Source organism: Pelecanus crispus, chromosome 5, assembly GCF_030463565.1.
Source record: "Pelecanus crispus isolate bPelCri1 chromosome 5, bPelCri1.pri, whole genome shotgun sequence".
In the NCBI taxonomy this organism is placed as follows: domain Eukaryota; kingdom Metazoa; phylum Chordata; class Aves; order Pelecaniformes; family Pelecanidae; genus Pelecanus; species Pelecanus crispus.
Genome location: NC_134647.1, coordinates 12,829,364 through 12,853,710, shown reverse-complemented (window position 1 = coordinate 12,853,710; position 24,347 = coordinate 12,829,364). Strand labels below are relative to the sequence as shown.

The 24,347-nt window shown below is 39.2% G+C and overlaps 1 protein-coding gene across 3 annotated transcripts in view; it reads right to left on the bottom strand.

Annotated features, from left to right (window-relative positions):
* Positions 1-24,347, bottom strand: part of MYLK (myosin light chain kinase) — a 225,921-nt gene that overhangs the window by 105,695 nt on the left and 95,879 nt on the right. For all 3 annotated transcript variants that reach the window (XM_075710329.1, XM_075710327.1, XM_075710326.1), the window contains exons 4-11: positions 23,335-23,383; positions 20,205-20,370; positions 16,612-16,777; positions 13,752-13,788; positions 11,363-11,937; positions 8,197-8,400; positions 6,914-7,048; positions 956-1,108 (exon numbers count right to left, since the gene is read on the bottom strand). In XM_075710329.1, the coding sequence (XP_075566444.1) occupies positions 956-1,108; positions 6,914-7,048; positions 8,197-8,400; positions 11,363-11,937; positions 13,752-13,788; positions 16,612-16,777; positions 20,205-20,370; positions 23,335-23,383 (1,485 nt within the window). The remainder of the gene's footprint in view (positions 1-955; positions 1,109-6,913; positions 7,049-8,196; positions 8,401-11,362; positions 11,938-13,751; positions 13,789-16,611; positions 16,778-20,204; positions 20,371-23,334; positions 23,384-24,347) is intronic.

The following is a 24,347-nucleotide window of genomic DNA, read 5'->3' as shown; positions in this document are numbered from 1 at the left end:
AGGGAGGTGGACTGTACAGGGAGGGAGCTGATCATCTCCAGGCCACAAAACAAAACACCTGTATAAACCGATGCCAGGTGAGATTATAAGAATAAAGACCATAATACCAATTGATACTACCTCACTGTTCAATTATCCATGGGATTCTGTCATGTCTTGTCTTCATTGCAATCTCTGGTCTGTTAGACTGTGTTTGTTCAGATCCTAGTGCAGAATTATGGCTTTCAGGAGTGCAGAATCATGGCTTTCATGAGTGCAGAATTATGGCTTTCATAGACAAATCAGCTATGTCAAATCAGCACTGAGAGTATCAAATTATTGATATTTGCAGAGAGGGTGCTCTCAGATTTCAGAGACAACGGATCACCTCAATTGCTTACTACAATGTTCTTCTACTACTTTCACTACCAAAATTCTGTTCATTTAGAGACATACTGCTCCCAATTAGCTGATACATACTTCTTCAGAATTATCTCTGATAAATCCCGGCAGCAGAACAAGAATATTGGCATTTGCTATCATAATTGCAGTTCCTGGCACTGGTCTCTGTGCTCTGCCTTTCAAGAGAAAGGGGTAGCATCTGCCTCCTCACCATAACACTCTTTGCCTGATGGGTAATACTGGTGATACTGCACTTATTTTTCTTTCAGCAGCGACAGTCCTTTCCTACACTAGTACACCTCTTCCAAAACTCAGCCTCACTGCTCTGTATCCAACTAAGCCCTTTTTGGTAAGGCCAGACCATTAATAACTTTTTCTGAAACATGCATATTACCTTACTTTAAGCACTTAAGTTGCACACACCTCCAAGGGGGAGGAAAGATACCCAGCTGACAACAGCTTAGAAAAAACATGGAATCCACTTACAACCACCTCTGTTAAGGATCCAAGATTTTTTTAAAAAAATATTGTAGCTGATATAATTGTGGTAATTACAGCAGGCTGAGCTATTCACCTTTGACTGTGACCTGAGCACTGCAAGATGCCTGTCCTGTGTTGTTTTCAGCCAGACAGGTATAAACGCCGTCATCTTCTGGTAGGGCATCTTGGACAGTCAATTTTGCAACTCCATCTTCAAAGGTGGAATGGGCATACTGAATTGGCTGGTCTGCAGACAGAAAGTAAGAGAATTGTCTTAATACATCAGCCACAAGTTTCAAAAGCACTTCTTGTTTTCAGTGAAACCTGGATGCTTAACACCAACAAGCATATTAAAGTACAGAGCCAAATCTCACTCTCTGGTGCACAGCCACTGCTCTCTCATGACTACAAACAGCAGCATCCCAAGCACAAAGCAGAATATGGTTGTCAGACAAATTTCGCCATTAGGTTCACTAGGTGCTACCTTGAGTAGCAGCAAGAGGAGAAAGGTTTATCTTTGTATTTTGAATAGATTCTCTTTCAGGTGGATAAGAAAATAAATGTCTTGTGTGTTTGCTTCAGACATCGTCTCCACCTTGTACTTTGCCTGAAACTAGATATTAGCATTATTGTCTAGATGTGCAAAACCTGTTGGGCACTTGAAGTCCTCCATCAAGTACTTTGTCGTGGAAGACATTCCAAGAGAGACAGCAAAATCTAGCAGTCAATCTACACTACAGTGTGTATAGTCCAGTAACAGACAGGTACAGTCTGATCTGTGGTGACGTGACTATTGAAGAAATTCATTTTAAGAAACTAGTTCCTTGAATTGGTTTGGAACATGCTTAAATGTTATTGTAGACTGGTTAAAGTTGCCTTGCTATTGTTTCAGGAACTGTCATCAATCTCAGCCTTGCTTTCTGAAATGCTTCTGCAATCTGTTTTCCTAATATTAAATAGTTTCCACTACTGACTCACCATTGGTTGCTTTCCCAGTGTATGCAATGCTTAAGAGGGCCTGATATCTGTGCATAAACATCATGCTGGAAAGAAATGAGGGTCATATAGGAGAAGAGGGTGAAACTGCAGAGAAATTGTGCAGGACTGAATCAAAGACATCTGTCACCTGGGAAATCATGGTCAAAAGGAAAGATCAAAATTGATTTCGTTGCTAAAATAATTTTAAAAGATTAGGATAAAAACTCTGGGGTTTCTAAGAACCAGCTCTGCGCTATGAGCAGGATAAATTAAATGATGGGACAGATTCTTCTCTCATCTCTGGTTTTTGACGCTAGCAAACTCAGAAGGCAGTCATTATCTATGCACTATCTATCTGCATACGAAGTTTCATTCTGAAATACAAACATGTGCCAAAATCAGCATGATCCAATACTTACATATATTATAAAATGTGGTAGATGATCTTGTTCCTTTACTTATAAGTCATCTGTTTGTTAAGTTAGCAAATTTCCTACTGCATGAAAAACTGGGGTGAACATTTAATCAACTGCCCAGAAGACTCTAATTTTAGAATAAACTCTCTCCACCTCCTTCGCAGGCCACATATTCTTATTACCAGTTTCTTTGAGGTCCCTTTCACTCAGTTACACACAGACTGTTGTAACTGCTAAGTCCAATCACATATTTTTTGCATGTGGGAATAACATTGCATTCAAATATGTACATGTAGAGCTAAAGCCCAAGCAGACAAAGCTTTTTCTAAGAGGACATGGGGCACCAGACTGCCTTCCTGGTCTGACTGTAGAATATCTAACCTGACAGGGATCCTGTCTGGGTTCTGAAACTATTAATGGTGGCTAATGATGCTATGATGATAACCATATCAGAAATACACTCAGGACAAAAGCTGTATCATCAAAACCAGAACAATGTCTTTTTATTTCTGTTGTAAGTAAGCAAATGAATAGGGTAAGTGTTCTGTGTGGAAAAAGAAAATGTGGTCTCATTCATCACATCCTCCAATTTTGTCAGGGCATCCTCTTTTTCACTCCAGCTCCCGACAAAACTGTGATTATTTTTTAGCATTGTTCACAGAATAGTGAATTCACTTACAGAATAGCCTTTTCATCAGACCCCAGAAAACAAACACAAGTATATCAGCCCTGAGGAATAACCTGCAGCAAGATTGTAAGTTATGTTCATTCTACTTATATTTTGATCTAATAAAACCAACTCTCCCAGTAGTGAAATGTTCCCTTCTCCAGAGGCAGAACAGTCAAATCCCCATGACAGCTTGGCAGCAGGAACAATAACAAAAAATACCTTTCTGCTGGCATGTTATGCCAGAAGAAAGGAAATTTTCCCCTGGCCCATTTATTAAAAGCTTTCTGGACAGATCAGAAAGCTATTCTAAAACCAAACACTACTCACAGAATTGTTATGCTAAAGTCATGGTCATACTGTTTTTAAACTCAGCACAAAGAAGTTCAATTCAACTTAGGGGAAAAAAAAAACCTACATGGAAAGCAATACGAAAAGGAAGATATTTAAAGTACAGTCATATAGGCCTTATTCCTGCAATTTAAAAAGTTACCAATAAAGTATTTAAAGAAGCTAAAGTAAATTGGAGTGACATACTGAAGTATTGTCCAGAGAGCATGTGTAAAAAGTTATTTATAAGGCTTTGGTGAGGTCAAAACTAAAACACAAGAAGTTTACTTTTGGGGGATTTGCCTGTAAATCAGTGAAAATTCAGAAAGAAACTTAAAGGGTAGAATGAAAGCAACAGGACAGAAGAACCATCTTGAAAAAGTTGGAAAAAAGCTTTAAATCATTAAAACAGGGAAAGTGTAAGAAAGAAACTGAAGATGGTAGAGCTGCAGAGAAGAGTAAGAGCTCAGATAAAATCCATAGTTCAGTCAGGTAGCTCTTATTTGTGCAGTCTCTATGAATATGGAAAAACTACTCATCCTCACTGATGCTAAGAAGTAATTATAGACAATGCACAGCATACATAATCTATTTCTTGTCTTGGTTGACCTGAAAGGAAGGTCAATCTATATAATGGCTTGGAAAATGTTTTAAATTCGTGTGTTGTCACAGCTGGTAAAAATGCTCCGTATCTAAAGTAGTACTTGTATATAACACTGTACAAGCAGTTATTGCAAGTCTTTTAGATCTCAGGTGGTGTGGACTCCTTGGAGATCATGGGAAGGCAGACTGGACAGCATATGGGTTGTTCAGCATCAAGGGTTGGCCAGCCTAGAAGTGAGACTGTTCTGCTTTTTTCCTATTTTTATTTGTTTCTCAAAGCAGCCTTCTGTTCATGTTTCTTATGATTTGATAACCTGGTCTTTACGTTCATTATTTCACTGAGATATACATACTTTTATCTCTATTCCTTTCAAAAATTAATTCTAGTTTGTTACCATTGTCATGCTTGGAAGACAAATTGTATTTGATATTTTCTTGTGAACTTTACACATCCTGTCCCATATGATTTTTATTTCTATGGAGTTCTGCAAAAGTGCTATATTTTGAACAGTAGTGTGATTGTTCTCAGTAGATTGCTTTCTTCTCTGCTGCAGCCTATCAGTTGTCAACGTAAAAAGCTTTATATTCCAAGCATGGACAACAGATTGTAACACACCTTTTTTTAAAACAAAATTTGTCTGCCTGCCTCAAATTATATACTGTGAATATACTGTTTTCTTCATATGGCCCGTTGATGAAAAACTCCATCATGTCATTTTGCCAAAAGCAGTTATGTCTACTTGGAGTAATATTTCACAACCAGAAACACAAATTTTTCCATTATTTGGTAATGGATATAAATATGAGAAGTTTGTAGTATCTAGCTAACTGGTAGATAGGAAAGAAATGTTTGCATTCAAATGGATATCACAATAGCCAGTTTGATCCTTAGGTAAAATAATGACCCTAGGAGTGTACATGGAATTATCAGCATTAAACTACTGTTATAATCCATTCAAGTTTGTATCAAAATGGTATATAAACAGTTACATATCACAATCAGATGCAAGACAGAGAAGCATTAAACTATAGTGGTATGTTTTAGGAGTCTGGAATGAAAGTAGTTTGCTTATGTCTTTAGAATAATATATGATGTCCCTAATTTCTATTATTATGATAATTTCTTTTGCTTCTGTTACTCAGACTCATCACTGTCTTTTGATTTAAGAGCAGAGTTAATGCACTGGCTTTCACTTACAGAACCCTAATGGTTTGAAATCCAACTATCTGAAAAAAAACCACCTGCTTTTGCCTCCTTGTGATATTGATCCAAATGCAGTTAGAAGATTTGATGCAATATAAACATGGTTATACCTGAACAGGGGCAGACTCATCTCAGATTAGTGAGAAGAAAGGTCAATGCAGAACAAACATCCTGAAAAAAGGCAGGGGGGCACAGAGCATATTGGGGGCCTACTGAAACATGTTGCTTATCGATCTCTAGGCTGTATTTTTCAGGAGACAACGGTTTTCTGGTTAGCAAAGGAGAACACGGTTACATCAATGGAGAGACTGTATCTGTGCCTGATGAACTGTAACGCAGAAAGCCATTTGAGACAGAAAGATGCTCTGTATGTGGAAGACAACTGGGTATAACTACATCATTCAATGACTAAGGGACCCCTTTATGAACAGAATGTACCCTTGGAACATGAAGATGAAATGACTGACCCTATGGGCTGGAGTTGCTCCTTCTGTGCTGTGAGACACAATTCTTGCATAGGAAAACAGTGATTCTACTTACGTCTGCACAGGAATGGCAGAGTAGCCTTCAGACAGAGAAACAAATTATTTCCAATGGGAGAGTGTCAGAGCCTTTACTCACATGTTTTGTGTTGTAAATAAAGCAGTGGCCCTTCTATTCTAGACATGGAGCTATTGGGAAGGGGAACAGACCAGGCTGTGGGAACAAAGCAATCTCAAGGTCATGGTTCATTTTCCCTGCCACCTTTTTCATTTACCCCGCCACCTTTTTCATTTACCCCATTTACTCTGAATAGCTAAAGAAAAACAGAGATCGTGTGCAAATAATTAATTTTAAAACAATCCTGGAGGAAACATTTTTATGGCAAAGTATGCTCTTCTTTGTCTTTAAATCACGCACACACACATGCATGGAAAGAGAGATAGCCTGGGAGAGCCTGTAAAAAAATCAGTTTTACTTCAGCAGTAACAGAGGTGATCAAGGGTTAAGCTGAATAAATCTGTCTAGTGTTTAACAGATACAGCTCTAAACGGAAAGAGCCCTTAGCCAAAGTGTGTAGTCCCTGGATCTCTGAAATCATTTGGAATCTAAGCAAAACACTGATGTTTGGGCCCAACTCCGATATTAAGAGGGGACTGTTAAGGAAACTTGTATGTTCAGTTTTGTAATCAGGGCAGGGTAGGAAATTATACAGTCTGATAACAGTGAAAAATATTTTATTTATCCTTTTTTTGTCAGCTTTGGGCAAGTGTTAGAATATCAAGGAACATGTTTCTAGTAGAGAAGCAACCAGAAAAGCTGTGATTTTAAGACCTTGGGGACATAGCTGCTAATACCAATTATGAGCTATCCAGATGATGGAAGGGTGGAATCAGGCATGGGTTTCCTTCCTACCCTAAAGAGTGATATACTACACTTATTTTTCTTAGAACTTATTATCCCTGCAGGATCATAATGCCAACCTGTTACTCTCAGAGCAGAGGCTAGTGCCAAAGGAGTTTGGGTAGCACAGGATTCAGCATACACTAGCAACACAGGCTTTGTTGTAGTGTGGTGAAAAGCTATGTTTAACAAAACCCCAGCAAACGAATCTGCATACAATCTTGTCACCAGAGTCCCCTGCTGGACATACTGGAAAACTGCAGTAAGACAGAAAACTCAAGAAAACCACCCTTCGTTCATATTATGTGCATATAAACTAATTTTCTTCAAATATTCTAGTGGATTATATTACGGTGATTTAAAGCGCTTTGTGCAATATTCACAGCCTCGCTATGTACTGATCAGAGTGGCATTTGAGACTGTGGATGTAAGCGCGTGCATGCATGTATTGCAGACCAGGGGATTCCTTACCATTGAGAAGCCATGTGATCTGAGGCACAGGTACGCCTCCTACACAGCACTGCAGCACAAAGTCTTGCCCTTCACTCACAGTGCATCCTTTCAAGACACTGGAAAAGCATGGAGCAACCTCTTGAACTTTAGGCCCTTTAAAACCAAAATGAAAACAGTTCCTTTAACCCAAATTGAAAAAAAATATCTTTACCACTTAGTGACTTTTTCTAGGTATGCTTAGGTGAGATGGCTGGGCTAACAGATTCATCCCATGAAAACAAGAAAAAAAAAAAAACACAACAAAAAACATGGTGAAATGTTTTATTGGGAAATCAAAATAATTTTGAGCAATGGACTGGTATAAAGAAGGGGTTCTTCTATGATCTACAAGGCAAGCATTGCCAGCCCTCAAGCTGTATCTTAAGTGGTGATTTTCTATGCCAGAATCCATTTGCAGCCAATCACCAGAAGTATATGCAACATACTACCAGAAAGCTTAGCACAAAGAACAGGAAGAATAATTCTTCCCTCTTCTCATCTGTCTTCTCCCAGTCCCTCTCCCAGGTTTCCCCTGGTTGGCAGTGAAACAGGGTGACTTAAGATGCAGTTTACAGGTCTCTCATGAGACAGAAAGAGAGTATGTTGGGTATCCTGGTTTAATCTCAGACAAATAGAAAAATGTTGCATAAACATGACCATAGCTCCAGGACAAACCCTTAAACCAGGTAAAAAGCTTAGAATTGAGGACAGGATTTGCTAAGAGGCTAACCAATCTTTCAGCCAGACCAGTAAGACAGTGCCTTCAAGCTCAAAATATTTTGTCACTGGGAAGCATACTTGAACTTAGCAGAATGCAGTTCTCATTCCTTCACTTTTCTTCTTATTCGCTTTACCTCACAGGATTGGTTTGTGCTCACAAAACATTTCAGACATGCAGTGTCCTACAGAAATGCTAAGCAACTCCAAAAGAACTGAATGCAGAAGAACAATAGATCTTTGGCAACGTGTATTAAATACAACCATTAATAGAAAACCCCAGTGGGGAACAGGCCTCCCTGTGTACAAAACATTCAATTAGATGGTTTTAGCTATACAAACAACAAAACCAACAGGTCAGAAGGAAAGCTGATACAGAAAGTGGCTTGCCAACTATCCCACACCACGTTATTCACAGACCTAGAAATCAGAATTAACCTGCATTGAGAAGTCGTAAGAGAAATGTTGTAGTCACCACTCTGAAAGCTTAGAAAAGATCAGCCACAGTTTTCAAAGCACAGATGGGCTCACAAGACCTTACTTACTTCTAACAGTTAGCAACCAGCTGGTAGAAGTCTGGCCTTTGGGGTTGACAGCTGCACAGCTATAAGATCCACTGTCCCCCAAGCAGGCTTTCTTTAACCATAGGCAATGAATTCCATCTTCTTCATATATTTGGACATCTTCTCCAGCTTTAATAGGTTCACCCTCTTTGAACCACTCCACATCTGGTTTTGGTTTCCCTGAAACTAGACAATCATGTATATGAATTTTTATGAACAGGTATTCCCCTTAGTGTAATTCCATTATTTGCTTCAGTGTCAATTAGGTATAATTTACACATACATAATTATATAAACCTTAATGAGGAAGTAATACACGAAACTACCTTCAAAAAGACAGTTTGATATTTCTGATCTTCCAAAACCTCTTGGCCAGTCCTTCTTTTAAAATAACTATTATCTGGTAACTTGAAAAACCATAAGCACTTCTATCTGAAAGTTGTTGCTCTAAAAGTCACAGACAAAATGGATGTGATGAGATATTAGAGGAGAGAGAAAGAAACTTCTCCCCATTCCTTCCTACCCTGCTAAACTGGTTTCTCTGAGCACCTAATAGTATTTTGCAATCCACGGTACCTACCACTGAGGCTGTATTCTGGCACTGTTCAGCCTGGAGAAGAGAAGGCTCAAGGGGGATCTTGTCAATGTATATAAATATCTGAAAGGAGGGTATAAAGAAGGCGGAGCCAGGCTCTTTTCAGTGGTGTCCAGTGACAGGACAAGAGGCGATGAGCACAAACGGAAACAGAGGAGGTTCTGTCTGAACAGAAACACTTTTTTACTGTGAGGGTTACTAAGCACTGGCACAGGTTGCCCAGAAAGGTTGTGGAGTCTTCCTGCCTGGAGATATTCAAAAGTCAACTCGACGTAGTCCTGGACAACCTGCTTTAGGTGGCGCTGCATGAGCAGGGGTGTTGAACCAGATGACCTCTAGAGGTCCCTTCCAACCGCAAACATTCTGTGATGCTGGGTATTTTTTTCCAGACTAGGGTCCAGGTGTAGGCAAAGCAGGCAGCTTCCTAGGACAGTAAACTTTCAGGGAGCAGAAGTAAAACAGTTGTGGCTTCACTGGCTGCTTTGCCTGTGTCAGAGCTCTAAAAAACCAAATTGGGCTCCTAGTAGGGCTGAGGGAGGTCTAGGCTTCATGGCGCAGTTACTATGATAAGCAAGGAGGAGAGGTTAGGAAAGAATGACAGAAAAGGTCACCCACCCCATCCTTCACTTATTTTCAGCAAACAAGGCCCTCTGGGGCTTCCACCTTGCTGATGTTCCTTCCCAGCTCTACCCATTTCATTATAGCAAGAGGGCTCAGCCCTGGAAGGTACAGATAGTAAAAGATGGCGGAAATATCCACAACAAAGACATATGATATGCTGCAGGAAACCCTTCTGAATGGAGAAATACAAGGATAGGGGAGTTACTTATGAAGAAGAGGAACCCTTAGGTAGAAGCAGGACCCCACCTGATACAAGTCACTAGAAATAGGAAAACAAGGAATTCCTTCTTTTTTTTTTTGGGGGGGGGGGGGGGGGGGGGAGCAGTCTCTAAGTCCAGCTCCGAATCCATAAAAAATTTGGAAGGGGGCAGGTTACCATTACACCCACAAATGGCGCAAAAATGGAATGCCCATTGCATACATTGGAAAGCAGGAAATGTCCTTTTTCTGTGAGTTTTCTCCACTAGAAATTAGAAGTTATTATTCAGAAAAGATTCTCTTTCCTGCTCAGCAAGGAAAGAACACACTGGAATCCACAGACAATTAGTGAAGAACAGTGGAGGTGGGAGAACCTCCAAAAGCTGGAAGAAAAAAAAAAAAAAGCCCTGAAGCATCAAAGAACCTGGATGCTTTGTAGTAACCGTACAGACCCAGAAGCATGCTGAGCTGACAGCCTGGCAGGTAGAAGCCTCCTTAGGGTGTAGTAGCATTTCCATTGTCCATTGCAACCAGGAAGCAGAGGTGCCTGTGAAAGCAACCCTGGTCACCCTTTGCAGAGAGGATTCTCAGGAAACAGAGTTTCTCATTACTTACTAAAGCGCGCTAGGGACATTCCACTGTAACCTCCCTACAGACAACTTGCCTTTGCATATAAGAGTTTGTGCTTTGGGTCCAAAGCCAAATGAAAAGACATTCCTGGCTTTAATAAGAACTGGATGATCTCCTTGGTTTCTGTACAATAGGGACTACATTTCCTTACCAAACAGGATCATGAATTCGTTAAACCTTGCAAAGTTTTTGAGATGCTCTGATGGAAAGCAATCCATGTTCTTAGTACTTATGTACCTGAAAAATAAACTATTCAAAAGGTGCCAGGATCTTTGGAATATTTTCTCCCCTCCTTACTCGCTGGGCTTGTGATATAAATTGTATTCTTTACTCATGGGGCAAGAACTATCAAGAAATGAAATAAATTACCATGGTTTTGTTATGATTTTTTTTCGTCCAGAGACATAAAAAACAATTTCTCTCCCACTTGTGGGAACACTTCAAAATGAGAATGTTATTTTAAAAAAAATAGCAGAAAAATGCTTCAAAATTATTTTCTACTAAAATTTTAATTAAAAAAAAAGAAGCGTTCCAAATCTATTCCCTAGATTCAGCAAAACGCAGCTCTCATTACTCTTCTGAGAGGTTAAAACCCGGTCAAATTCTGAGGAGCAAACTCTAAACCTCCCTTTTAATTTTGACTTTATCATTTCAGCTGTCAGGAAGCACTCAGATCAGCACTGGGTTGACCAAATACGAAGGGTAAAAGTAGATGCCACAAGGGAAATGCAGTGACTGATTGTAGTTTCTTATCTGATAATTTTTTTGGCTCAAGGGCAATACAACTAATTACAGTTCTGGAAAGTTTACCATCCATTTTCTCTCTTGTGCCCTCATATAAGGGGCCCCAAAACTACCTCTAGAAAGAGCAGCATTGATTACATCTGGGGAAACCCCAGATGAGAGAAGGCACGGACACTACGGTATGGAATGATTTGAAAATTTCATTGAGAAGAGTATTCTGGAAACAACATGAGATTCTCCATCTATTTCCGAAATGCTTTAGGAGGAAGACAACTTGCAATGAAGAAGTGCTTCCCCACTTCCACCCACAGAACGGGAATCTGACTAACCCCAGGGCTCTGATAACTTTAATCCCTTTACCTTTGCTCTTGAATTTAATCTCCTGGCCTTCTGATGCTTCCAGGCTCTGTGGATGGCTCTCAAACTGAGGGGGAATTCCCAGATGCTCCCTCTTCTCCTCCATTACAGCCTTCCGGGCTCCAGATCTGTTTTCTGCTTCTCTACTCCTTGGACTGACTTGTTCTGTCAGAGATGGGGTTTGTTGAGCTGACATCAGGGGCTGCACAGTCCTTGTCCTGTCTTCACCGTGTCTGATGAAAGCGGCCTGGGGCTCTGCCTTTGGTTCTGGCTGCAGTTTGAAAGCTTGTAGTGTGATGGTGCTTGAAGTTTTCTGCAAGACCTGAGATCCCTTTTTTTCTTCTTTAGGTTCTTGAGGAGACACTGCATTGGCTTCTTGGTGCTGTCCCTGCTTACTGTCTTTGGCTTCTCTGACAATGTAAAAGGTCTCTTTTTTTGCTGACACCCTGTCTTTGGTTTCAACCATGAGTTCAGTGCTGCTGGATTTCAGCTCTTTAGCAATACCGTTGCTAGTTGCCTGTTTGAATTCTGAATTTTCAATGGCTTTAACAGCAAGTGTTGTTGGTTTTGATGGCATGCTGAAGGAAAATGATAAGTTTACAGATATATGACACTGTATATAGGCTAATTATTATCAGCAACGATATAAATATACAAGCCCTTAGCAAGAAGGTGCACTAATTAGCCTTCAGTTTCCTTCACACAGATTAAGAACATGGGTGAAAGAGGCGAAGTGAAAAGCTTCACAAAGTGTGATCAGTGCTCAGACACTGTCTCAACTGAGGAGTTCCTGGATACAAATCCACTGCTCAGGTTCTAACATGTTATGTGAGTCAGACACTAACCTTGCATACACTGTTTTAGATAGAGAGCAATTACGCAAGACCCTGGAATGACCATGATGTAACACTACTGTATGCTTTAATAAATTGAGGCCATGTATAATTACAGCTCAAAATGCCACATAAAATAGTTCCCTAAAGGGAAATGAAAATGTAAATTGTGCAGTGAATTTATTATTTCTAATTATGGTGTCTTGTAATTCAGGCAATTTCAAAAGAGGGCTGATCAGGAAGCTTGACTAAAGCCTAGGGGAGGGAAGTGCGTGTTAAAAAAAAAAAAATCAACTGACTGGACTTAACAATATCAGCTATGGTTTTATTAGGAAGAGTTTCTCAGAATTATGATGGATCTGCTGCTCAATACTTTGGGGACACAAGAGTAGATGACTAATTGGGAACTTGAATCTAAGTTTCCTTCATTGAAGTTGACTGCCCTGACCACTAAGCTATTACCTGTAGAGCACTGTGTCTGTGTCTCACACTTCCAAAGTATTATTCCAGGGCAGAATTGGAACATATTTGAAATACGGGAAGTAATTTCTAGCCCAGCTCTATTTTTCTCTACTTAGTGCCACTGACTTACTCACTCAGGGATATTCAGGATATTTATTGTGGTACTTTCTTCAGCCAGAGTTAAATGTACTAGAGAAATAATGCCTATGAGATTTGCAGTTACAACTGTAAGACTTTTACATTTTACAAAATATCTCTTTTTTTGTGAATAAATGATGGAGGAGGCAAAACTACTCTGGAGAACCCAGTATATGAGGAGTTCTGCCTGTAGAGCTACACAGTTTCATTTACACTAAACTTATTTTAAAGTATGTTCCTAAAAATCACACAGACCTGAAAAACAGAGTAGTGCAGCGTTTTCAGATCCACTTTGCAGTGGACATGGAGTTAGGCCAATATAAACAGCTCAGAGCATGTCATTCCTGCATTTTCTATTTATGAAGAAAAGCCATTTTACAAAATTATTTATTTAAAAGTTACAGTAATTTAACTTTAAAAATCTTCATAAAGCCCTAAAATATGAAAATTTTTGTTTCTTGTTACTTTACCCATACTTTTGCATGTATTTTCAGACAACAGCAAAGACCATGGCCATACCATGTTTTGCTTATGACAGCAAAGAAGAACCAGCTCAGTACTGACAAGATGCATGCAGGTTTTTGACTCCAAAAAGGAAGTTTGACCAATTGGTACAGAATATAATTTCTCCTCACATAGTTTTTGTTCAGATTATATAACTATTTGGCTACGTGGGAACAGTGAGCATAAAACCATCCAAATTTTGCTGTCCTGAATAGACCAGAACTCTGTGCTTCACAGTGTTGCCACCAGTTCCACCAACTATTTCATAGGAGTCTACTAGGACAGCTGAATTTGGCAGTAAGAGAGAATCTCATTCCAAGTCAACCTTTTCTAACTTCCAAATACAGACTGACCCAAAAAGATTTATCACTTTGTGAGGAAGGGTCATGCAGTAAGTGACAAAATTAGTGCACTGCAATTAAATACTCTGAGAAAGTATTCCAGTAAAAACATACCATGGTGGCTGAGCATATGTGTCAGTCTTATCTGGACCTAAATAAACAAAGAAAAAACAAGTAACTTATACATACATTACTGTACACAATTCTATAAATTTGAAAGATTTTAAGCAAAGAATATACTTAAGAACCTTCACTCTTCATGTTTGCAATCCACTGAAGTCAAGATTGACTATCACCACACCTGAAATTGGATATGGACAACAGCAAGCTGCTTAGCTGAAACACAAAGAGGTCTTGGTCCATTTTGAGACATTGGTGAGTCAACTAATTTCTCAAGCCCCTTGAGAACTAAAGGTTCTGTGAGCCTCAAAGGCTCCATGCTGGGGCAGAGAAGTAAGGAAGATATTCCAACTGGGAGGCAGTTCATCAAATCTTATGTGAATTCCACAGAGTTTGCAGAAGTGGAGAAAGAAAAATCATCAGTACTACACCTGAGCATGCCCACAGTGTAACTGCAGCTGTCCTCTGGCTAAAAGGCAAAATCAAATCAACAGTAGTAAAAACTTCCAAAATCTGAGCCCACCTGTAAACTTCTACCAACTCATTTGCTGTGTAGCAAGTATATAACACGAATAACACAAAAGCTAACATATCACATTTCTTCACTTTGCAAAACCACCAGAAAGTCTGGGAACATGGCTGAGCTATATTGATTTTCCAAGGTAGCTCATCAGCTGCATTGATATAACTGAGCACATATTTGCCCACAGTCAGTCTCTTAGTTCATATGTATGTAATCCTCCATGTACTCTCCCAAAACTTCACAGTATTTGTTTCTCTTGGGGGCAGCGTAAGATAATAGATAGTTGGGAGGAGAGAAATACCACTCCAGATCAAGTACCAACCACATCTCTCCTTTTCCCTAATTAACACTACAGGATGCAGCTTGTTTTCTCCTGGTCAGATCAAAGTTCCATCTACGCTGTTGTCAGCTGTAAGACTAGAAACTATAGTAGAAAGACATGTAACAATGAATTCACAACATAATGAATTTTGCAAGTCATCAACAAATACTCCCTAAAAACATTTTCAGAGATTTTGCCTCAGGGAAAAGACAAAAACATGTGATGGATGATACTCTGATTTCCACTGTGTTTTACAAGCAAAAATCCACATCCAAATGCTTGGACTTGCTGCACCATTCAGATTGACCAAAAGAATCTATTTACACACAAAAAAAAGTTGCAGTGAGAGAGGGAAATAACCCATTGACCACACTACAATAAACCTGTCAATAAATGGTAACAGAAATTCTTCACATAAAAATTAAAGCCGAAAAGAGACTGGATAAATGCAGAAGAGGAAGCCAAATAACTACTGGTTGCAGACAAGACAATACCATGCAACCCTGTCAATTAAAAGAGTGTTTTCTCCCTCCCTCTCCACTTTCCACTATGGGAACTTGTGGAAAAAAATGTAGCTCTTGGAATAAGATTATCTATATATGAGATTGCATGGATTTAAAAGAAAATGTAGTAATTCTGAGCCACTTGATTGTCTGCTAGCATCTTGCAGCAACTCCTGTGACCTGATTTAATTGACAATGAAAGAATTAGGTATTATATATTGTGGTTAGGTAAGTGGAATCATCTGATTAGTCAAGTACATTGCAAGAGAGTGCCCTTTTTACTGACCTGTACTAATCCAAGAAAGAATGCCCACATTATTCAGAGATGTGGTCAGCATCTGAAGCAAACATATACCACAACTGACTTCGTGACCCCAGTTCCGCATCATCTCTCAAGGCAGATGTACCCATTACACAACAGAAAGCTCACCACTTCAGAGAGAGCAAGTAAGGATCAAGTTTCATGTTTAAAAAAAAGGCTTATTGAACAAAATGGCCCTTTCTATAAAACATCAGTTGAATAGGCAACCTGTAGGAGCTCCTTCTAGAATGGCTTCATCAGATTGGAACCTACAGATAAAAAGTACAGCTTTAAGTGGCAAAGGCTAATTGTGGTTCTGAGAATCCCAAAGGCAAATCCTCTTGTTATTTATATTCTTGATATCTTACAGAGTGACAGCATTGATGTGAACCTAAAAATCTTGCATCAAAAAATTCACTGCTGGTTGCGTATGTAACCCACTGATCTTATGACTGCAGCTTAAGCCAGCAGCTGTTGATTTAACTATCTAATTGGGTCCAGTGACTGCTTACCCACTGACTGACGAAATTCCTCTTTAGTGTGGTTGCTGAAGGCTGTATGGTTTTGAGGCTGAGGCAAAGGGCACCCTAAGAAGCATCAGACTGCAAAATGAACTGTATATGGTAATGCATACATGGACTAGAATATCCTAAATTATTTACACAAAGACATTTCCTTTAACAGCAGTAAAATAAGGCGCGGTTGGGAGTTGAGAAGCCTGAATTTTAATCTCGTTCAGCTGTTTGTTCTCTCTTACAGTTTAGAGTTATGTTCTTTTACTTTACTTTCCTCATTCAACAAATATAGATACAATTTTGTTTCCCGAAAGGGAGCTGATATAAATGTACATCTGGTGTTGGTACTCAACAAATACAAAATTAATTACTGATTGTAATGACAAGTGCAAGGTTAAATTAGCTTAAATTAAAATCTATGTTCAAAACATATGGAGGTCAAAATCACAGTAAAAGTGAAAAGTTTGTTTTAAAGAAAGTTGTTACAAAGCATTTGGATAGCCTTTTTCCCACTGAACCAAAATAATGTTTTCAGCTGTAGCATGCTCCCAGCTATCACAGTATCATTTAATGAAGAGAGAGGAAGATAATGGGAAAAAGCAAATGCTTATAGTGAGAACACAACCGAAGATATTTTAAAGGAATATCTGTGGTCCACTTGTGCTCTCTCCTGTAAACTCTTTGCTATACCTTGAACAGTGAGCTCTGCAGACACAGATGCCTTCCCAGCGCTGTTTACCACTGTGCACGTGTAAATTCCTGAATCAGCAAGCTGAGCATTTTGGATTTCCAAGAATTGGATGCCTGTTTTCTCAAACATGTTGAAACGCTCATTTTGCTGCAGCTGAGTATCACCCTGCAAATATCACAAGATACCATGAGACAGCTGGCTATTGGTAAGAGAAGGGGAGCAAGAAATTTTTTGGTAAAACATCAGGTCAAAATGCCTTTCTCCTATCTTTTAGCCAAATTCCTCTATGAATAATACTCAGATGGTATAAACAAAAAACTGCGTCCAAAAGTTCTATAATTCATATCTGCAGGAGGCTGTTTTTCCCTGCATTTTGCCACCCACTCATCTCAGTTTGGTTTTGGCTTTTCATTATTTACTATATTCGTAGTCCTAGAAAAATTTCTTTTCGCTATATGTGGGCTCAAACTACTTTTCTGTTCATGTTTGTTCCAGGAAGTCAAACATCACACTCTCAAGCAAAAAATTCCAAGCTGGGGTGTAGTTCTCTGTCCCTCAATAGCTCCTTTATCCTGTATCACTTCAGGAACTGGTAAAAGTTCTGCATAAAAGGACCTCATCAGTGGCCAGGTGGGGGTGGCAGAAGGCACTAGGCATACATTAAGAGAAGCACTGCTGCAACACAGCTCCTCTGCAGTGCTACGCTGGAGTTAAATCAAAAAGTACAGCTTTGAGGCAGGGAGAAATGCATGTAGTTCTATGCTCTCTGTTACATAATTAGATGATCAGAATGATGGTTTTTGCCTTTAAATTCTATGAAATAATTGACCAACACCTCGTTTGTGAGCAAAACAGTGCTTCTGCTTCAGCACCAGCCATTAAAGAGGAGTCCCTTGCTATCAGGCACCACAGCTTTTCCTGTCCTAAGTTTAAGAAGGGAAAGCATACAAATCCACAATTTGTAGGGCTTTGGTCAGTAAACTTTTGGGAAACACTACAGTGTTTTCAGACACTGTCATTCCTGAAGTCTCTATCAACTTACTGCTATCTGGGTGCTCTAAGTCCTATTTGAATAAAAAAAGCTAGTTCATGTCAGGGGTTTGGTGATGATACAGTAGAAGCTTCTGTTCTTTGCAACTTAACAAGTAAGAAAAGGGGAAAGAAAAGAATAAGCAGAGTTAAGACATTTACACAAAAGCTTCTTTGTTAGTTCTGGAAAGTGCAATTTTAATTGTTTATAAAGCTTCCATGCTGTATGGAAGGTGGTTGTGTGTTGGCTCTGCACTAGCCAGATGTGGTCCAGCAGCCATGTAAGTTCATTTCCATGACGCTGAGGCAGAACTGAAATACCTACCACTCAGCAGGACTCTGCAGCGCCATCGTGACATGACCAGAAGCATTGTGGGCCTGAGCTTGTTTGCAGCTAGCCAAAGCATATGCGTGATTACCTGTTAATCCATACCTTATGAATAGGGATGCAAAAACATGCTCCACAACAACAACCTGCCAATAAAACTCTGATAAAGAGCAACAACACATTTGCACTTTGCAGAGCATATGAATTATTGAAAGACAGCTTCACAGTGCTCAAAATAGGTACTAAAATAATATTATGAAAGCCTAAAGAAAACCAATTAAACCAAAAATGATGGATTGAGGATAAATTCAAGAGAGCGGACTGGGTGTCTGCAGGCCGGCGATGGTATGACTACTGGACCTCTGAAAAACACACCTGTGGTATTTTACAGAATAATATATGCAGACTTGAAAGTGTTGAAATATGTCTTTTAAGGACATAAACATGAACAGAACTCATGGAGCTGCTAATAACAAACTTTGCATACTTCATTCATTTGATCAGACAATGAATGCCAGATTATAGAATAACACATTATGGAAGCTGACAATCAAAAGCAAAATATATAACATGACCACTAACAAACTGCAAAAACATGTATGAAGAAGTACTCAAGTGTAGATCCAAGTTGCTGGATTGCTAGTCTCTACTTGCTGTTCACCATGCAGCCCTGAACAAAGAGAACTGAATGACAAATCCTGTTTTGCACTGAGTTGCATGGCTGGAAAACCTTAGCGAGTCTGGTGGGACTGGAAGCAGGCTGTTGTGGAGCAGCTGCATCGCAGACTGCCTAGAGAGCCAGCAGGCCCAAAAGAACTGACAGCAGCTGGATGGAGAAGCAGACTCTAGATGGAGCCGCCAACTGAAGGAGATGTCTTAGTGAGTGCTTCCACAGCAAGAGACTGCTTGTTTTCTGAGATGTACTTGAGATTCTGACATGCATTCTTGTATTACAGACAACAAGGATAAGTCTGGAATAAAGCAGACAATGACTTGGAAGCATTTCCCTGCTCTACGAGCAGTTTTCTGGGTTTTTTTGTGGTTTCTTCCCCCTCCCCGCCCCTGAAAACCTGGAGACACCAGAAGAAAATAAAAGCTCTGAGGAAAGCTTTTTTTTTTTTTTTTTACTATACATAAGGCAACTGTCTGTTAAAGGCTGAAGGGGAGCTGGATACCAACAGAGCAGTCATATATTTGCACTTCCAAATTAAAGAAAGTAATTGTAATTCTCTAAAATACATAGTGCCAGTAAAAATGGCCTAATTAGTGTAATATTTAATTATCACCTGAATGTTCTCTCCTTACTAACAAAAAAAAGTGGTCGGAGATCTTGTGTATGCCCAAAGGGGGCACTAGGACTTAAGTCTTCAAAGTTTTTTTAATAGTCTAATGAATTTTAAATATTGCTCATTTACCAAGCTTTGTAAATGACGGATGCTCACAATTCCCAATTTTAATGCAGATCTGAAGTTGACAGCTCAAGTCTCCTTTATTTTATGTCAGACACTTTTCTGCTACCACTGTTTTAGTAGAGGTCAGACTGAAACAGTTGAACTGTTGTTCATCTGACTTGGATTTTTTTTTTTTTTAATTTGGAATAAACAATCCTGCAGGCCAAAACCCACTCATTTCTGTTAATTCCTAAACAGTTAATTTTATTTTCAACTAAATTTCATTTCTTTGCAAACATCATCTTCATTCTAATGTACAGGTAAAACCCAATGTGAGTGATACAGAAAAGGCAGATTATGACTGAGACACTGACAAGGAACTTGGGAAATACAGCTGTAATTTTCACAGCTGTCAGAGACTCCTCTGTAACCACAGTCAAAGCATTAAATCCCTGCAGGCCTTCTCTATAAAACAGTGATGATGATAATATTCACATTTCCCATCTTTTGTCTGTTTCTCGTATTTAGTTAGTAAGGTCTTTGGGCAAGTATGTCCCATACTCGCTATTTTCATAATGGAACCTGGCTCTTGTTTGGTGCTTTCAGATGATTTTTTTGTACAAATATTTTCAACAATGAGACAGATAAGGGAGAAAGAAGAGATAACTGAGAAAGAATGCTATTATCTTTTGTGAGTTTATTCAGCATAAAAATGAGGAAGAATATGGCTCTCCTTGTATGTAAATTCTCACTGTGATAATTTGCAGTGGCAAGTGCATTTCATCATTTCGAGTCACAAAATTTCAAATGAGAAAGAAAACATTAATTTTTTGGGAAATCATACCTTAAACCAAGTTACTTGAGGCTGAGGTCGTCCTGTTATTTTACATGAGAATTTGCCTGTTTGGCCTTCACGCACAACAACTCTGTTGGGTTTTGTAGCAAACTTGGGTGGACTCTCTCCCCAGATGCTTGGCCTATGCTCCACAGATGGAACAGTAAGTCTTCCCCTGGAAAGGCAATTGACATCCTGGTTTTACAGAAGAGCTGGAAGCTGTTGTGGTTAGAGCACACTTCAGGAAGTATTTCAGACTAGCGGTCTGCCAACAAGGGTATATAATTGGTGGTAACCAGGACTGTAGTTGCACAATATGTTTTTTGGCCACTGGAAGAAATGGAAATGCTGGTGATGACTGCTCTTGACTCCTTATGCAACTGAATAGTATGATGCTACACACCCTCATCCAGCATACATATAACTCACATAACAGATCTTAGGGACAATGTCAGTTGCTTATAAGCAGAGCTGGGCAAACCAAATGACAGGAAACACTGCATGCATTCAGTTTTTCCTGTTTTCTGTTTCGTAATTGCCTCCTAATAGATTATTTGTGCATTCTTGTTCACTGTTCACAGTTCTTTATCATGTAATTTGTTTTGACATTGAGTGCAATGACACAGTAATTTCTGACTCACTGATCAGCAACTTGGTTTTGCAACATTTCTGACATGTCCTAGTAAAGATTTTTGGTTTGGGGAAGGCCTCTGTTTGGATTCTTATTCTCTACAATGTTTGCAAAGCAAACATGAAAAGGGCACAAAACCGAAGTACACCCATCCCGGGTGAATGTCTGTTAAGTGTAAATGCCCAGCTCTACTTACATGGATGGCACAGCTGGGAAACAACATGTGGAATGAAACTAGAGTGACATCAGTGACTGCGGTCCAAAACCCTCGGTTACACAGCCATAAAACATAAAACATCAAGCAGTATTATAGCAAGAAAAAGGTGCAACTTCAGGTCTGTTAATGTCAAAGGGAACACTCACACTCTTTGCTCTGAAGTCCTGGTACAACAAAGACACACATTAGCAGATGGCAGATGGTGATTTCTTTTTTTTTTTTTAACCTTTAATTTCAAGCAAACAGAACCATTTTCAAGACTTTCTTTTCCAGATGGCCTTTTACCACATGCAAGTAAGATGTGTAAGTACCTCACCATTTCTACCAGGTGTCAGATACTAATAGAGACTGCATCGCCTTAGTCCAAGGTGCTGTCAAGACACGATGCTTGCCATATAGGCAGCTTGAGGTTTCTAAGTAAAAGACAATACCATAATGAAAGGATTTACATGGACAAGAGGACCAGCAAAAAGTCTTGGGAGAGAAGTGTGACTGTAATATGCTAAAATAGAAAACACTTTGTCATATAATTAAATACCTGATAGCTTTTAATGTCATCTTCCTCATGCTACCACTAAAGAAGAGCAGAAATGTGTATTAAAGAAGTCTTTTAGTGATGATCTTTAGGTGGTTTTTCGATATTTATATATCTATACACATACACTAATGCAGTAAAAGAAAATCAACCACTAGCTAGCCTGCAGCTTTATGGCTGTTTCCTAGATATACACAAACTGAAATGTATTTTTTTTCTTTTCCCTCCTCCCTGTTTATGTAAGGCATAAACTTTCTATACCATAAGATTATTAAAACTGAATAGGAGTAAAACACGTAAGAATGAAAAATGAGGACAATCCCTCTAACTCCATGCAATGCAATGAATTAGGATAGTGTTTTGGAAAGTCTGAATGTACAACAAAACCCAACATCAACCTCGACTGTCGTTTCTTGCTTTGATTATTTAGCATGTGTGTATTTCTGTAGCACATTTGTGATACAGACATTATCATGTAAAAGCCTTCCTGATTTATCAGTTTCATGTACTATTTTCACCTTTGTAACCTCAGTTAATTTCAAAATTCAAAACATACATAAACAATATTCACATCATTAATGAAGTAAAAATCTTCAGTTTTAACTATCTGTATTCTGATCACTAACATAATCAGAAACATGTATTTTTGTCTACATCCAGGGCAACTCAGTCCCAGGGATATAAATCAGAAATAATTCTGCTTAAATTCAAGCTACTTATAACAAAATTAATTTAGCTGTTGGAATAGCTAGGCCTGGGGCTTTTAAAACAGTGGCACTCACTTAATTGTAAATGCTTACTGAAGTGCAGAAAGTACAAGACAGCAAGAAGGCTCTTCGCTGTGCCAGTGTAGATCGCGCCATCAACCCATTCTTGCTAACAGTTACTTCAAACCATTCTTGCTAACCGTTACTCCAAACCGAAACAATTCTTTCTCTTGGACTACAGTTTACCCACTGTGTTGCTTGGAAATACTTAAATTATATGTGAGAGAATGTTGATTTCAAATTGCTTTTATTTCTTAATGATTTCTTTTAAAGCAGTATTTGCTCTGGATTTATAAGGCGACTGTCAGGTCATGAAAGATGTGGGGAAGGATTTCTGAATATCAAAGAGCAGAGACAAGAGGGTGCAACATTGCAGCAGAGGAGGGTGCAATATTGAAGATACCAGCAGAATGTCCTGTTTTCAGCCATATTAATTCCTGTCAGTAAGAGGGAGCTGTAGCTGTTTCAAGCTACTTATGTCCTCCTGACAGCCTCAACCATTTTACTAACACAGCAGCTCTCATGGAAGCTATTCTGCTTGGGATAAATGGAGATTTGGACTTAGAGCATTTGAGTTCACAAATATTGAAGCTGCTGTAGCTGGCACTGCCCTGCCTCTGAAAGCCCAGCCGTTCTTGCTACCCCCATCTGACAAGTGTAAGAAATCATGCCAAGCAGTTACTCTATTCCAATGCAATGCTGTACAGAACAGAGTCATTAACTACCAGGCTTTGCTTTCCTCCATTCCCTCTGATTCTTGCACAGGTAAGGAGCCTTGGGGATACGTTTCCAGTGAGAAATTACTGAGAACTGGGCAAGAATCCAACCCTGTCTGACTGGCCCTGAAAATGAATCAGAGCTAAAGACAAAATGTAAGAGGCACTTAAAACAGGGCGAAGTGGTTATTCTTTAGAAAGAGTCATTTTACTTGTTTTCCTACCAAAACATATTTAGGTGTCTATGAAACAATATCAAAGTGGACTTCTTACCCAGGGGTTTTGGCACTGGATGGCAGGCTGTATTTCTTCAAGGAGTTTCCTGTAAGCATAGGACAGAAAGACAGGAAGGCAGAAGTTTTATCAAGGCCATTGGGAACTACAGATACTAAAGACTATATAAAATATGCATTTCTCCAGGTTTCAAACATAAAGGAGGAATGCAACACCTGGAGTATAAGGTTATGTCATCTGTAGTCCAAAGTTAGGCACTCCAATTTCAAACACAAGTTTTAGCAGAGTTACCATCTAAACTCAGTAGTAACAACACTGCAGAATATTAACGCAAAAATATTCTTAAACAAGCGAATGAACACTGTGTCTAACTTCTTCGCTATTCTACCCTTAATTGGTTTAGTGGTGGTCTTGGTAATGTTAGGTTAATGGTTGGACTGGATGATCTTAAAGGTCTTTTCCAACCTAAACAATTCTATGATTCTATGATTCTACAGTGCAGCACTAATTCAAATTAAGATAGCAAAAAAAAGGTTTTTGGACTCTGGAAGAGGTCTTACTTTAGTTGGTTTGTTTTTTAGTCCTGTGCTAGCCCAGACTACTTTTTCTGTCAAACGATTCTTTTTGAAGCACAGTAGTTCATTATGCTTGCCGGTGTGAGCGTTAGCGAGGTACGTACAAAGTCGTGTAAGCTCAGCGCCATCTACTGCACACAGCAGTCCTGGCAGCTTTGGCACATGAAAAAAGGATAGTGACCTGGGGTAGATCCAAAGTGGCAGCATGAAACAAACAGCTCTGATGGCTGTGAAAAAAATTTGTTCTAGAACCTTATGAGAATCTATATTACTGTCAGATAGGACAGCCATGCAGGATGGAAAGAGTAGATTGTGTTTCAGTCACTCATTTTTTCAAGTAGCAGTCAGCCCCACGTAGGTATCTTTGCTGAGAACAGAAAAAATCTGCGCTTTGAGCTCTTGATGCATAGATGGATTCTTAGAATAAAGACCATGTAATTCTTACACTCTGAGACATTCAGTCTTTGGGTACTGCCG